General features: G+C 43.6%; 1 protein-coding gene across 1 annotated transcript in view; it reads left to right on the top strand.

Annotated features, from left to right (window-relative positions):
- Positions 1-15,636, top strand: part of COL7A1 (collagen type VII alpha 1 chain) — a 120,260-nt gene that overhangs the window by 86,758 nt on the left and 17,866 nt on the right. Inside the window, exons 80-86 of the mRNA XM_039345577.1 lie at positions 938-982; positions 2,402-2,464; positions 2,651-2,695; positions 4,222-4,257; positions 5,512-5,547; positions 5,969-6,013; positions 8,178-8,210. Of these exons, the coding sequence (XP_039201511.1) occupies positions 938-982; positions 2,402-2,464; positions 2,651-2,695; positions 4,222-4,257; positions 5,512-5,547; positions 5,969-6,013; positions 8,178-8,210 (303 nt within the window). The remainder of the gene's footprint in view (positions 1-937; positions 983-2,401; positions 2,465-2,650; positions 2,696-4,221; positions 4,258-5,511; positions 5,548-5,968; positions 6,014-8,177; positions 8,211-15,636) is intronic.

Here is a 15,636-nt window from a genome sequence, read left to right as displayed (position 1 = left end):
TTTGATGGCTAATAACACCACTTTTTTTTGGAGTAATACCATAAAATTATATATCAGTGGAAAGATAATTTAATCAAGAATGTAATGCAACAAAGTTTGTTCAATTATCTGTACTGTATTCTATGAAAAGTTATAGCCAAATAACCAGAAAAAGGAAGCACAACTTTCTTAGGTTGGTATCAGGTAGCTTTCCTTCATCTGATTGTAGCCAATGTGCATGAGCTAATCAGGTGTCATCTTGTTTTGGCAATGAGCCAATCAGATCACAGTAGGATTCGGTTATGATGTCATGTATTGAAGCTGAGAGGAGGACATTTGTCAGTGTGTTATGTGATCGCTATCAAGTTGGTTGGGGGTTGTGGGGGTTTTTGTGTTCTTTCATTTAGTGAGCTTGTAAAACGTAATAAAATTAAAGTAATGGTGCAAAGAGTTGACTGGTCGCCCAGAAAGCGATGTAAAATAGTATTATTAAATGAACAAGGTTACAGTTGTAAAGAAATTAGAAGAAAAATTGGTGGAAACTTAACCAAAGGTGGCATTTCTACTGTACACTTTTCCCAAAAGATTTCCACAATTTTGGCCACTACTGTACATCACCTTTTAGTTGTTGCTTTTGTTTTAAAACTTCTATATATAAACCATATTCACTAATTAACTGCATGACTAGTTTGACCTTAACATTTGATGGACTTGTTTATTGTTGAGAAAAAAGCAGGAGTTGTACTTTTAACAGGAGATATTCTCTCTTCTGTGAGCAGAAACTCTTTTGGTTTGAAGTGAGGGTTACAAGTCAGAAAATGTAAATGGATTTACTAAAATGGTGTCCCAACTAGTGAGAGTCTATTGATGATTGTTTTGATAGCAGGACATTTTCCCCATGCTTCTGTTTTAGTAAAGCCTGGCAGTATAATCATTCCTTTTTTTAATTCTTGCACAGGGAGACCCAGGAGAAGATGGTGCAAAGGGCTCCAGAGGCGATAAGGTCTGAATGTAGTAAGTTTCTCATCTCTGCACTTCTCCAGCTGTCCTTGTGTCTGCTCTGTGCCTCCACTTGCGAGAGGGAACTCTTCTTTCCTGCAAGTGTTTGACCTGATCTTCCTTTAATATTATTTTGTCTCTGTCTCTTTCACTGTCTTAATGAATAATTCAGCAGCCTTAATTCAGCCTATTTGAAACCCAGTTTCAGCCAGGGTGTGATGGGGCAGGAATAGAAAGGCTGGTGCAACTTGTCCTTTCTCTCTTTCTTCTCCACATGGCCTGATCACCAACCTACCTACCAGTCTTCTCAGTGCTTTCCTTTCCCTGTTCCCAGTTAACACTGGGAATGGAGCTATGGTGGTGCCATGGTTAGAATGCAGTGTTGCAGGCTAACTCTGTTCACATTGCCAGGAGTTCGATTCCTTCAATCTGACCAGCTCAAGGTTGACTCAGCCTTTCATCCTTCCGAGATCAGTAAAAATCAGTAAAATGAGCTTATTGGGGGCAATATGCTGACTCTGTAAACTTCTTAGAGAGGACTGTAAAGCACTGTGAAGCGCTTTATAAGTATATAAGTGCTATTTCTATTACTGCCCTTGAATGCATTACACTATATCTGACTAACCTGCCTAACCTCTCCACTATCTCATGCAATGATTTCCTCAGCTCTAATTTTTCACCATCAGAGCAATGGTGCAGTAAGTAAGTAGCTTTGTCCACCCAGATCTCCATTAACTGTATTAGCATTTCTATTAGTGACCATGAATTTTCTGCAAGCATCTTTTGCTTTCGGTTACATTATGCTTTCTTTTGGAACTGAGACTGAAAATTTTGTGTGGCGGGGGTTGTTTGTTTGTTTATAGTTACAGACCAATTTTTTGTAATCAGACTAGAAACTATGCATTGACTCCATTTCAGTCTGAAACATTTAAAATGCTATGAAATCGTTATGTCAAGGTATTGAGGAAGGAGTTGAGGAAGAATTGGGTGATTTTTTGTGGCAAAACCCACAGGAAAAGGGACAGTGACAATCACTTATTAAATTTTGTGGTTGTTAATGGTATTATTTACTTGTTGCTTGTATGTCTTCCAGATTCACAATTGCTTGAGTTGGGCAGCCATAAACCTAAGTATGTAGTTAAAAGTATCAAAACCATTGCCTAGGACACATATCTTTTTCAGCCTTGTTTCCAATGCATATACAGTAGATCTCAGCCTTTCAGTGGCCTTTGTAGAAGACAGAGGAGAAAGGCAGAGCTCTCCTGGTTTTGACAGGCTTTCTACTTTTGGTTGATCTGAGCTAACCAGCAGAAATTTAACTGACCATTGTGATGCAACCAGTGACCCTGGCTTTCGTGATGGAGAGTTGACACCATAGAGCTGTCAATTTTCATATGTGATGTCATGCCATCTTGAATTACAGGGTGAAGATGGTCAAAAAGGGGAGAGAGGTGAAGCTGGTGAAAAGGGCAGGGATGGCACTCCAGTGAGTATTAATGGTGGATCATTGCCAAAATGATGACAGTTATTGAAACAAATCAATCAACATTTATTCTGCCTTTTAACAATGAATGTCTTATTTTCAGAATGGGCCTGTACTATTACCATGTACAGTTATTATTGCATTACACTGTGCCTTTGTTGGCTGCTACTTATTCTTTATCTTCTGCAGGGACTTCCAGGAGAGAGAGGCCTCCCTGGGTCAGAAGGGAAAGCGGTAAGTAAAAGGTTCAGCATTGGCAGAGAAAATCCTATGGTACAGGGGAAAAGAGAGAGAGGAGGAGAACAAAAAACACAGCAAAAGAAAAGGAGTATCATTGGAATTCTAAATGAGAGAATATGACAGGGAGCTCAGTGAAACCCACAAGTCCCAAAGAGGAGGTACGCTTCCTATATCCCATAAAATGACAGTATTTAATGGAGGTGACCTGGAGCACACCCACTCTGCTGTAAGGTAGTGGATGGGCAGAAAGAACTGCAAACAAGTTGTCTCTCAATGAAGATCATTCTGTTTATTGAAACAGCAATGTCTTAGTACAGAGGTCCCCAACCTTTTGGGCACCAGGGACCGGTACCATAGAGAGAGTTTTTTCCGTGGCTTGTACGTGGTTTTGTGTGCTGCCTGAATCCCACAAATGGGGCTTTGCTTGTTTGTGTGGTTGCTGGTATGCCGCGGCTCAGTACTGGTCCACGGACTGGGGGTTGGGGACCCCTGTCTTAGTAGCACTAAGAAACCAGGATACATTTTCTTTATGAATCAGGTTTGAAACTAGTTTTCCCGTGTTTCATAAAAATAATTAGTTTTAAGGTGAGACTTGAACTCAGGGCCTCCTGCTTTTTAGTCTGGTACCTTAACCATTAGACCAAACTGGCTAAAAAAAAGTCATACAAAAGAAAAAGGGTCATCACAGAATACTTGATTGATTCCAATATATTCGTGTCTCTTGTTCAGATGCTTGAATATTTCTGTATATTTTGAACAACGACTCACATGTCTGTTTATAGATGTACTGGACATATGTAAGAAACAACCATAATTATAAGTGACGAAGAGTAAGCCAAACCCTTCTGTTGAGGCCTCCCTAAGCTGAATATGATCTACCAAGACACCGGAAAGCAAACAATACTCAGCCCAACCCATTGTTGTTGTGGGGAAAAGTAGTAGGAGGAATTCGTGTTGTATATGTTTGCCGCCTTGAGTTATTTGTAAAAATAATAAAGGCATGAAATAAATAATCAGCTGAAATTATAGAATGAAAATGTTAGGCTTACTATCATCATAACATTGGAATTAAGCGTTTATGAATTTGTTTTAGGTATCTGAATCAGCCTAAAATCCTTCCATGCAAGAACAACTTTTGGTTATTTGAGTTTCCATCATTTCAGAGAGAGAAGGTGGGGGTAGTATAATGAATGACAATTATTAAATAGATAAAAGTTGGAAATTTCTGCAGAACTTGTACAGAACATCCAAATAGCTGCAATAGGCTCAGTTGCCAACAGGTGTGCCTGCTGGTCTGAAGCACCTTGTTGCACTATTGTTGGTGTCTCCTCATCCTAAACATGCATTTTTCTGAGATCCCATTGCTAGTTTGCACAGCTTCCACCAGGAGATACTGGTGGATGCAGCAATGACCCTCCCTAAGAGAGTTCTTTTAGATGACAACAGTCCATCACCCATCCTTGTGGTTGTATTTTACATAGCTGGTTCATGTGTCTGTATATGTTCTTGCCTCCATCTAGGGCCTACAGGGTATTAGAGGGCCCCCCGGCCCAGCTGTAAGTAACCTTTATACCTAGGCTGCAGCAGCCCTGAGCCCTTGGCTGTGGTTGGCTTTCTCTGCCTGCTCGCTCTCTTTTTAGCGCAGAAGGAACTGCTCTGCCTTGCTGTTTTTAGGAAGCCATCCAAAGCTTGCTTCAGAAGTTGCTCTGGGTCTCACTAACTCTTTGGGTCTTTGCCTTGGATCTTTGCAGGGCTTGCCAGGTTTCCCTGGAGTTCTGGGCAGACCGGTAGGTGCCTCCTCTCCCTTTTCCCTCTCCTGTATCTCACCCACATCCCCCCTTGCATGTAGCACAAAGCGTCTTACTACTAATCATGGGGGGGGGGACGAGGTTCCATCGCAGGGCTAGTTAGCACAGTCCACTTTGCTAAAGGAAGAAGGAGACCTTGGCATGGTGACCAAATCTGGGTTCCAGCAGAGGGAACAAAGCAAACCACTTAAGTTCTTTTTTTTTCACTTGTCAAATGCAAGATGTAATAATGGAGCTCTTGTAATGTTTTTAAATCACTTTGTGAAAGGAATGAATGCATAGTATCATTAGTAATAAAATATCATGAATTACATATCAGTGTTTAATAATAGCAATAATGCAGTATAATATGTGTGCGTGCGTATACATTTATTTCACAATATTTAGTATTGGTATATTATGTTAGAATTTAAAATTGAAGGACTATAGAGCAACAAGGAAATGGCAGTCACTTAGTCGCCCAGTGGTTCAACTAGCTCTCTCCAGCATCCTATTTTACCCAGAAAGCTGACATTTGGACACTACAGCTGTGCAAAAATATTGCTGTCACGTATGCAAATCATCGTGACATATATTTATGTACCATAATTTCCCATGGTATTTTCTCTATATAGAGAGAAAGACAGAGATCACAACAAAAATGAGTTGATAAAAATAACTCTGAACTTGCTCTTAATGGGGAATTCACCAGATGTAAGGAGGCTCAAATAATTAATTATTCCAGAGCTGTTATAAGCTGATATTATTAGAAGCTGATATTATCGGTAATAATTAGACTTTAATAGTCAATACTATTTAAAATTCTAGGATAAGCAACATTTGGTTTTTCAGTAATCTGGAGTCTGTCTAAAAATCTGGATTGTACGGAATGGGTAAAGATCTCATTTGAAGTCAAGTATTTTGAAAAATCTATTTTATGGTCCCTCAGTTCCAAAAAAAAAAGCTAACTCAGACGTGTATTAGTGCCACATTATCACTGATAATGTCTTTTCATTTCAACAGGGAAATCAAGGGGATCCTGGATCACCAGGTTCTCCTGTAAGTAAACCTGGTTCTTTTCTTTTAAAAATATTACCCCACTATATCCACCTAGTTCAGTGTTTCCCAAACTTGACAATTTTAAGGCATGTGGACTTCAACTCCCAGAATTCCACAGCCATCATTGCTGGCTGTGGAATTCTGGGAGTTGAAGTCCACATGCCTTAAAATTGTCAAGTTTGGGAAACACTGACCTAATTGAGTAAATATAAGAACATTTATAGAAAAATTTGGGTCTCCCAATATATGGGATAATCTTATAAGACATTGGAATTTTTTCTTAATAAAAGCAACCTTATCTTCTCAGAAAATGGTGACAACACGGTAAAGACACGCTAGTATGCTGTATACAATATTTGAATTAACTTGGTCATACTTGTGCTTTGACTACTGGAAATAATGGTCCTTTGCTTTTCTTCAGGGTCCTGTCGGCCCACCTGGAACTCAGGGTGTACCTGGAATAAAGGTATGTGACCTGATTTGATTGCTGGCTGGGGGATTCTGGGAGTTGAAGTCCACAAGTCTTAAAGTTGCCAAGATTGGATATCCCTGCTCTAAAGTTTATGGAAGACAGCATGCATCTCTAGCCTGTTAACTAACTGCCTTGTAAAAATAGTTAAACTATTTTTATTTCAAGTCAAACAAAATTTACCTAAGGCATTTATAATAGTATTTATATCCCCTTCTCACCTTTCATATAACCCTTCTGAAAAGTGGCAATAAAACAACAAAGTGAGACTTGATTTACATGGACCTGTTCACTAATAACTAAGCTCTTTTCCTAATAGCAAAGTGAAGCTTCCTGCTTCTCATAAAGTTTACCCTGTTATGTGTGTGTCAATTTCGTCAAGATTCCCCATTTAGAATTCCAGGCTGGCTGACATCTCCTAATGTCCTATGCAAGCCCGAGAGCTTTATTTGCATGGTAAAAATCTTCTACCCATAGCCAAGGTAAAGATAAAGATCAGGAGAAAGTAATAAAGGCTTGGAGAGTTCAAAGAGAGGTTGTTTACCTTGCAAATTATGCCAATACTGCAAGCAACTATTGTGTTTCCCTGAAAATAAGACCAACCCCGAAAATAAGCCTTTTAGGGTGGGCCTAATATAAGCCCTATCCCCCAAAATAAGGCCGTGGGTGGATGTGGCCAGCACAAGCGCCTGCGAGCACACGGAGGCCAATAGTGTCTGGCAGCACCCCTAGCCCGCCAGCCCCTTGGTGCAGCACGGGTAAGTCCAAGCGGGGAGGCAGAGGCAGCGGGGAGGCAGGCAATCCGGAGACGCTGTGCACCTTTCGCCCAGAGGGAGACTGGAAGCTTCATCTGCTTGCAAATGGGGCACTTGGGAACAGGACTAATCGCTCTGTTTCCAAGTGCCCCATCTGCAAACAGACAAAGCTTCCAATCTCTCTTTGGGCAAAAAGTGTTTGGGTGCCTATGGGGAACTTGGGACAGCTCCACCCCCTCCCCCATCTGCCTTGCCTCATAGCGGCGGCGCGGCACAGCAGGCCACCCAGCCTCAAGGGGCCAAAGAAGTGGGCCCACGGTCAGGCAGGCTCCTGCTAGATGGGGCTGTTGGTGCCGCCACCGCAAGGTGAGGTAGGTGTCAGGGAAAAAATAAGACATTCCCCCAAAATAAGACTTAAGGGGTCTTTTGGTCCAAAAAAAATTATAAGACCCAGTCTTATTTTCGGGGAAACACAGTAGCTTGGAATGTTTGGAAGATGGAATTCTAATGGAAGTCCAATACATTTTATAGATAAGATGCCAAAGAATTCCATAATATCCAACCCAAAGTGAATTGAACAGGAATGTGAGGCTTTGTCTAATTAGAGGAGTTAATTCCTTTCCTTTCAGGAGATATACAAATTGCCACTGTATCTCCTTTCCTAATGGTGTGCTTTAGTGTTAAAGTTTGAGTCATTATTCTCAGGTGAGTAATAACCTGTTGACTCTCCAGGTGCAGGCTAGGGGTCTGCTTCTTCAGCTTCAGAATCAGTGAAGTCCATAAAACATGGATACCATCTGTGTAAGGAAGACATATCCTCACTGCTCATTTTCTTCCTTTGGTAGTCTCCATATCCCTCTTAACTCTGCTTCAGGATCTTTGTTGTAACTAACTCTGGAACCAAATCTTTAGCAGTCACAGCTGCCTAGAATCCATTTTCAGACACCAGTCACTGTCTATTATTTCTTTCTTCAATTTCTTCTTCTTGCCTCCCAACTCTGTTCTCTTTGCCAGAACATCAACCCTTCTTTCCTGTGAGAACATTTCTGTGAGAAAATTGTGTTTGTCTCTCACTATATCAGTTAAAACAATTATGTGTGTGTGTTCATGTTGTCTGGCTGATAATCTTTAGTTGCTGCATATAGTCAAGTTTTACATGCTTAATATTCTGAAAATAGAATAGTTCTGTATTTTTGTTTGGAGGAACCTATCTTTGGGAACACAGCATACATACCTATGTTATCCTATGAACAATATGGTTTCTAAAATTTAGCACAGAACTTCTAATGTTATGCTATGTGATTTACCTACATTATCGTCTGCAGAAATTGAAGCATTCAAAACTCAATTTTCTCTCAAACACAAGTAATAATGTGAATGTTTCAGTTTTTATTTGTTATTTACAGGGAGATGTAGGAGAACCTGGGTCCAGCATACGAGTAAGTGTCTTTTTAGGTTTGCCAAACACACATTGTAGTAACTCAAAAATGTTGAATGGAGCTATACTTGGAAGATGGGAACAGAAGGCCTTGGAGACTGAATGAGAATTTGTTTACCCGGGGAGAGTTTGTACAAAAATGTAAAGAGTATTTAAAGGAGTTTTTTGCTTTAAGTATGAATAAGGGTACATCGATGCCCATGGTCTGGGACGCCAGTAAGGTGTATATGAGGGGAATTTTAATTCATTTAAATAAAGTTTCTAGGGATAAAAGGATACAAAGACGTAGAGAAATAGAAGATGAGATTAAAATAAAAGAAGAAGTGCTTGCTCTTAACCCAACTGATAATAACTTAAAGGTTTCTATAAAGATGCTTAGGGAACAATTTAATATGTTGATGGCAGATCAGGTGGCTACCAATTTGCGTTATATGAGACATAATACTTTTTGTAATGTGAATAAGCCTGGGAGGTGGTTAGCTTATCAGTTACGAAAGAAACAGAAGGCTAGGATTATAGAGAAAGTAAAATATAAAGGTACTGAAGTTTTTCAGCAAAATTTGATTAAAAAGAGTTTTTTAGATTTTTACACAAAACTATACTCAAGTGATAATATAAAGGGAATGGATATAGATAAATATTTACAATCAGTACTGTTATGTCCCGAGCCTTGCAAACGGCTCGGGCGTTTGCAGGCAGACCCGGGCAGGTGCAAAGCTGCCCGGGACCAGACAGGCTGTCGCCAGCGCCGTGCGCATGCGCGGGTGCTGGCGCGGGAAAAGTAACCCATTTACCCGGGAGTTGCCTATATAAGAGGCTGCGAGGCGTTTGGGCGAGGCTGAAGCCATCTTCCTGTAAGCTGAACGCTGAATAAAAGAAACTGAGAACTCCAGCTGCTTCTCGTGTCTGTTTTCCCGCCAAGGACGCAACACTGGCGACGAAGGTGGGATGCCTTGCACTACCTGGAAAGGAAAAAGTGTAAGCTTACCCAAGGAGTCCTGAGCGGCGGAAGAGGAACGGTGTCGACTCGGCAGCTGCCCGCCAATCCGGTGCGCATTCGGGGGTAGGCTGGCTGATAGACCCGTCTCCTGAAGATCCGAAGATGGCGAAAATCGGAAGGCTTTCGGAATTCGACGTCTCACATCCAGAGCGGTGGGAGTCCTACGTATCCAGAATGGAGAACTACTTCAAGGCAAACCAAGTGAGGGAAGATAGCTTGAAGGCTGCCACCCTGCTTTGCGTTTGCGGCCAAGACGCCTTCGAAATCGCAGAAAACCTTGCAGCACCTGTCCCAGTAGAGTCTGTAAGCTACGCAGACCTGAAGAAGCTGCTGAAGGAGCACTTCCACCCCAAGGTGTCCGTTATCTCATGGCGCCACACCTTCGAACAGAGGGATCAACGGCCCGGTGAGTCAGCCAAGGAATACATCGCCGCGTTACGGAAGGCCGCCAAGCCCTGCGAGTTCAAGGACCTCGAGGAACGACTGAGGGACCGATTCGTGTGCGGGTTAAGGCATCGCGAGCTACAACAGAGACTTTTCGCTAAGGAAGAATTATCCTTCCAAGACGCCTTAAGGGAAGTCACCGCAGAAGAAGCAGCAGGCGGCGCCGTCAAGAACATGCGGCCGATCAGAAGCAGTGCAGAGGGTGCGTCCGTGCACCAGGAAGACGTCCAACGAAACTCCGAGGAGGATCCGGACGAGGAAGTCGACCGTCTACACCCCGCGAAGGAAGGAAACCAGAAGGGAAGCTCTTTGGCTCCGCTCAAGTGCATCGGCTGTGGAGGTCGCCACAGGAGAACCGACTGCAAGTTCCGCTCCGCTACCTGCCGGGCATGCGGCAAACTAGGGCACATTGCAGCTGTGTGTCTGGGCCGACGAAAGGCACAACCCCAAGAAGAACGCCTGAAGGGTACCAGACTCCCCAGCCAGAATAGGGTAGGTTTTTGCGCTTCGCGAAGAAGCATCTGTAGGACAGGCACACACAAGCCCATGAAGAAAAAGCTGTCACTCAACGTGAAGCTACAAGGGGTTCCATTATCTATGGAACTAGACACAGGGTCTGCCCTTTCCATCATTTCATTGCATACATTTAGGAAGATTTGTTCCAGTAGTGGGACTAAGGCCAAGTTAAGGCCTTCTGATATTGTATTAACTGATTTTCAGAACTCAAGAGTGTGTGTTAAGGGGGAGGCCACCCTTAACGTGCAATACAAGAGTTTTGAAGGTCCACTAGACTTATTAGTAGTAGGGGGTGAACGAACGAGTCTCATAGGACTCGATTGGTTTGAGGCCCTGGGGATACACGTCACAGGACTCAACAGCTTACAAACACTCGACCTACAGGAAGTCTGCAAAGAATTTGCAGATGTTTTCAGCCCCCAGCTGGGCACATTCAAAGGACCACCTGTGTCCTTAAAGCTAGACCCCACTGTCACTCCCATTAGGATTAAAGCAAGAAGGGTCCCTTTTGCTTTAAAAAGTAAGATTGACACTGAATTAGACAAACTAATCCAACAGGGAATCCTAGAACCTGTTGATTCCAGCCCGTGGGAGACCCCCATTGTCACGCCTCTAAAGGCAAATGGGGACATTCGTATTTGTGCTGATTACAAATGCACACTCAATAAGGCATTGCAGCAACATGCCTATCCTGTTCCTGTGGTCAGTCACATCCTGGCCTCTCTCAAGGGGGGGCGTGTTTTTGCAAAGCTTGACCTAGCTCAAGCATATCAACAGCTGCCTGTTGATGATGATGCTGCCATAGCTCAGACCATTGTGACCCACAGGGGAGCCTTTAAAGTAAAAAGGCTACAGTTTGGAGTGAATGTCGCTCCTGGGATTTTCCAAAGCGTAATGGAAAACACACTACGAGGTATACCAGGGGTCTGCCCCTACTTTGACGATGTCTTGATTGCAGGAGACTCCACACACATTCTAGCTGAAAGGCTTAGGGCTGTCCTGTTAAGATTCAGGAAATCAGGCCTCAAGCTCAGAAAAGACAAATGCAAGATTGGGGTGCCTTCTACTGAATTTCTGGGATTCAAAATTGATGCTGCTGGGATTCATCCTGCTGAATCCAAACTAACTGCTATTTTAGAAGCACCCAGGCCAAAGTCTAAGGCCGAACTTCAGGCCTTCTTAGGCCTCCTGAATTTCTACAATTCTTTTCTTCCACATAAAGCTAGTGTAGCTGAGCCTCTTCACAGGCTACTAGACAAACAGCTGTGTGGCTGTGGTCACAAGCACATGAGGCTTGCTTTAAAGAAGTCAAGGCCTTGCTCACTTCTAACAGTGTTCTTGCACATTTCAACGAGTCTCTTCCTGTGTGCATCGCTTGTGATGCGTCCCCCTACGGGGTTGGAGCTGTCCTGAGTCACCTCAGGTCTGATGGAACTCAGGTTCCTATTGCATACTACTCCAGAACACTGTCTTCTGCCGAGCGCAACTACGCTCAGATAGACAGGGAGGCTCTGGCTGTTGTTGCTGGAATTAAAAAATTCCACGATTTTCTATATGGCAGGCATTTCACGGTCTTCACTGACCATAAGCCTCTGCTGGGACTGTTTACCACACGTAAGCAGACTCCCCACATCATTTCCCCTAGAATGCTTAGGTGGTCTATTTTTTTGTCTGCATATGATTTTTCATTACTCCACAAGCCTGGGAAAGAAATGGGCCATGCTGATGGCCTCAGTAGGTTGCCTCTGCCAGTAGTAGAAGCTGACCCCGCGCCAGCTGTCAACATTCTATCAATCCAAGCCTTGCCCGAGCTCCCTCTTAGTGCCAGGGATGTTACCGCTGAAACAGGTACAGATCACACACTTTCACGTGTCCGCTCCTGGGTCCTGTCCGGGTGGCCTGAGCACTGCCCTAGTCCTGAGTTTCAGAGTTTCTGGTCCAAAAGGAACGAACTGTCCCTTTCTCAGGGTTGTCTGCTTTGGGGAAACAGAGTTGTCATTCCCACCTCAATGAGGACTAGGGTCTTAGAATCCCTCCACGAGGGTCATCCTGGCATTGTTCGTATGAAGGCTCTTGCACGAAGCCACTTGTGGTGGCCTGGTTTAGATAAAGGTATTGAGGCTACGGTACACGCATGCCACCTGTGCCAACGATCTCGCCCAGAGATGCCCCAAGCTCCTGTGCATAGATGGGAGGAAACACAGTCCCCATGGTCTAGGGTGCACATTGACTACGCTGGGCCCTTTCAGGGCCAGTTCTTCTTGGTCCTTGTTGACAGCCATTCAAAATGGCTTGAGGTTGTGCCTGTCTCATCCACCACCACTGCAAAGACTATTCAGGTACTGAGGGGGATTTTTGCTGCACACGGGCTGCCAGATGTCATTGTGTCCGACAACGGCCCTCAATTCACCTCCTCCGAATTCCAAGCTTTCTTACAGGCAAACCTGATTCGTCATGCCACGTCTGCGCCTTTTCACCCGTCCACCAACGGTATGGCTGAACGCATGGTGCGCATCGCAAAGGACGCCTTGAAGAGACTCACCTACGGGGACTGGCATCACAGGTTGGCTGACTTTCTCCTTTCTTATCGCACCACACCGTCCACTTCTACAGGGAGAAGTCCAGCTGAACTTCGTTGGGGGCGCCAACTTACTACTAGACTTGACCGGTTGCATCCGGACAGACTGCCTTCATCTACCTCACATCCTAGGGCACCTAGACAACTACTTGTGGGTGCCCCGGTTTGGGCTCGCAATTACGGGCCTGGTCATACATGGGTCCCCGCTTCTGTGTCCAGGATCACAGGCCCTCTCTCCTACGAGGTTGCCCTGGACAACGGTCGTGTCCTGCGTCGGCACATCGACCAACTTCGCCCTAGGCGAGACTTTTCTGCTGAGACTCCTGGGTCTTTTCCAGGGGGGGAGGGGGACCCTTTGGAGCAAAGGGAAGGGCAAGAGCTACTGCCCATCTCCACTGAGGGAGCCACAAACGGCCCATCCCAGGGTTCCGCAATTGCTCCGAAAAGAAAGTCATGGAGCTTACCCACACAACAGGCACTCACGCCTACTCCAGCCAGGGAGTCACCCCGGGGGCATACTCACTTTCCACACACATCACACAGCACTCCAGCAACGGAGGATACCCGGGGGCATCCCAACAAATCATTCCCCGCAAGAGAGCTGGCACACAATTCCCAAGGTTGGCCTGACCTTACCCCAAACAGGGGGTCAAACTAGCTAGGGAACCAAGTCCCGACTACAACAACCCTAGCACAAATCAGGGAACACCTGAGTTTTGGGAAAGTACAGAAACCCACACGAGCCCGACACAGAATGGGGTTCAGGGAATGGACAGCCTCCTGACAGGTCTTGGACTGACCTAGGAGGTTCTACAGAGACGCCCAGCAGTGGCTATCACTTCAAGGGGCCTGAGGGTCTACAGCTAGGTAGGACAACCAGGTCACAAAGCAACAGAAGCCCTGGCCTGACGAGCCCGGTGGGCAAGCAAGCAGGCCAGGCATCGGGGCACAGTCCTTGGAAGACACCAGGGCACAATAGAGAGAACAGGCTCACGCCTCCCTCCAGTCAGGGAACTTATGCCAGTAACCCAGAGCTAAGAAGGTCACAGAGAGCAAAGAAATCTCCTAAGTACCTAGAAGATTACATAACATTGCTGGCAAGGCAAAAGCCAGTAAACAGTGGGAGCACTGGGGAGCAAATTGTCGTATAAAATAAATGTTGTATGTTGTTAGTAGTTTTAGCCCTGGGGAAAGGGGTGTTATGTCCCAAGCCTTGCAAACGGCTCGGGCGTTTGCAGGCAGTCCCGGGCAGGTGCAAAGCTGCCCGGGACCAGACAGGCTGTCGCCAGCGCCGTGCGCATGCGCGGGTGCTGGCGCGGGAAAAGTAACCCATTTACCCGGGAGTTGCCTATATAAGAGGCTGCGAGGCGTTTGGGCGAGGCTGAAGCCATCTTCCTGTAAGCTGAACGCTGAATAAAAGAAACTGAGAACTCCAGCTGCTTCTCGTGTCTATTTTCCCGCCACGGACTCAACAAGTACATTTTCCTAAACTTTCTGAGGAACAGCAAAATGGGATGAATTGTTTAATTACTGTGGAGGAAATTGGCTTAGCTATCAAGCAGTTAAAGGTGGGAAAGTGTCCAGGAACAGATGGATTGACGTCGACGTATTATAAAAATTTATATGAAGAAATGTTGGAGCCATTAAAGGAGCTTTTTAATAATATCTTGCTGGGAGCACAAGTTCCTCCTTCTTGGAAAAGAGTGTTTATATCATTGATTCTGAAGGAGGATCAAGATCTTACAGAGCCTAAGAATTATAGGCCGATATCATTATTAAATGTAGATTATAAGATTTTTACAAAAATTTTGGCAAATAGATTAATGCAGGTTATGAAGGATTTGATTCACAGTGATCAATCAGGATTCATAACAGGGTGATACATGAAATATAATGTTAGACAAATTATTAACTTAATTGAGTATTTGGATAAGAACAATCAGATTCCTGTGGCTTTTATATTTTTGGATGCTGAAAAAGCCTTTGATTAATTAGATTGGCAATTTTTATTCTCACTGGTAGAGAAAATGAATTTTGGGGATATTTTTTTACATGCACTTAAAGCTATATATCAGCAACAATCTGCTCAAATTGTTGTTAATGGGGGATTGACTGAGACTTTTAATATTGAAAAAGGGACAAGACAAGGATGTCCATTATCTCCATTGTTATTTGTTTTGACATTGGAGATTTTGTTGATCCAGATTCGAGAATCAACGGTAATCAAGGGCATAAAGATAAGAAAAAATGAGCATAAATTACGGGCTTTTGTGGATGATTTGGTTTTGATTTTGGAACAACCGATTAGAGCGGTTGATTGTCTATTAGAACTTATAACACAGTATGGAAAAGTTTCTGGTTTTAAAGTCAATAACCATAAGACTAAGATATTATCTAAGAATATGTTAGCCAATGACAAGGAAAGTTTGGTTAAAGCCACAGGTTTTCAGATGGTGAAAAAGGTTAAATATCTGGGAGTATATTTAACTGCCTCAAATGGAAAATTGTATAAAAATAATTATGAATTACTATGGGCAAAAGTGCAAAAGGATTTAAATGACTGGAAAAAATTGCAATTGTCATTGTTGGGGAGAATTTCAGCTGTAAAAATGAATGTTCTACCAAAGTTTCTTTTCTTGTTTCATAAGATACCTATTTTTAAAAAAGATGTAAATTTGGAGGAATGGCAGAAGGGTATCAATAAATTCATTTGGGCTGGGAAAAAACCAAGGGTTAAGTTTAAGATTTTGCAAGATGCCCGAGAAAGAGGAGGACTTAAAGTATCTAACTTGAAATTATACTATGATGCAGCCACCTTAACTTGGATAAGTGATTGGCTTAATTTAACAAATAAGGATATTCTTGTTCTTGAAGGGTGGGATTTAATGT

Source organism: Crotalus tigris, unplaced genomic scaffold, assembly GCF_016545835.1.
Source record: "Crotalus tigris isolate CLP2741 ecotype Arizona unplaced genomic scaffold, ASM1654583v1 scf7180000017964.494433, whole genome shotgun sequence".
Lineage (NCBI taxonomy): Eukaryota > Metazoa > Chordata > Lepidosauria > Squamata > Viperidae > Crotalus > Crotalus tigris.
The sequence above is the reverse complement of the archived record's forward strand: the minus strand, read 5'-3'. Positions and strand labels throughout refer to the sequence as shown.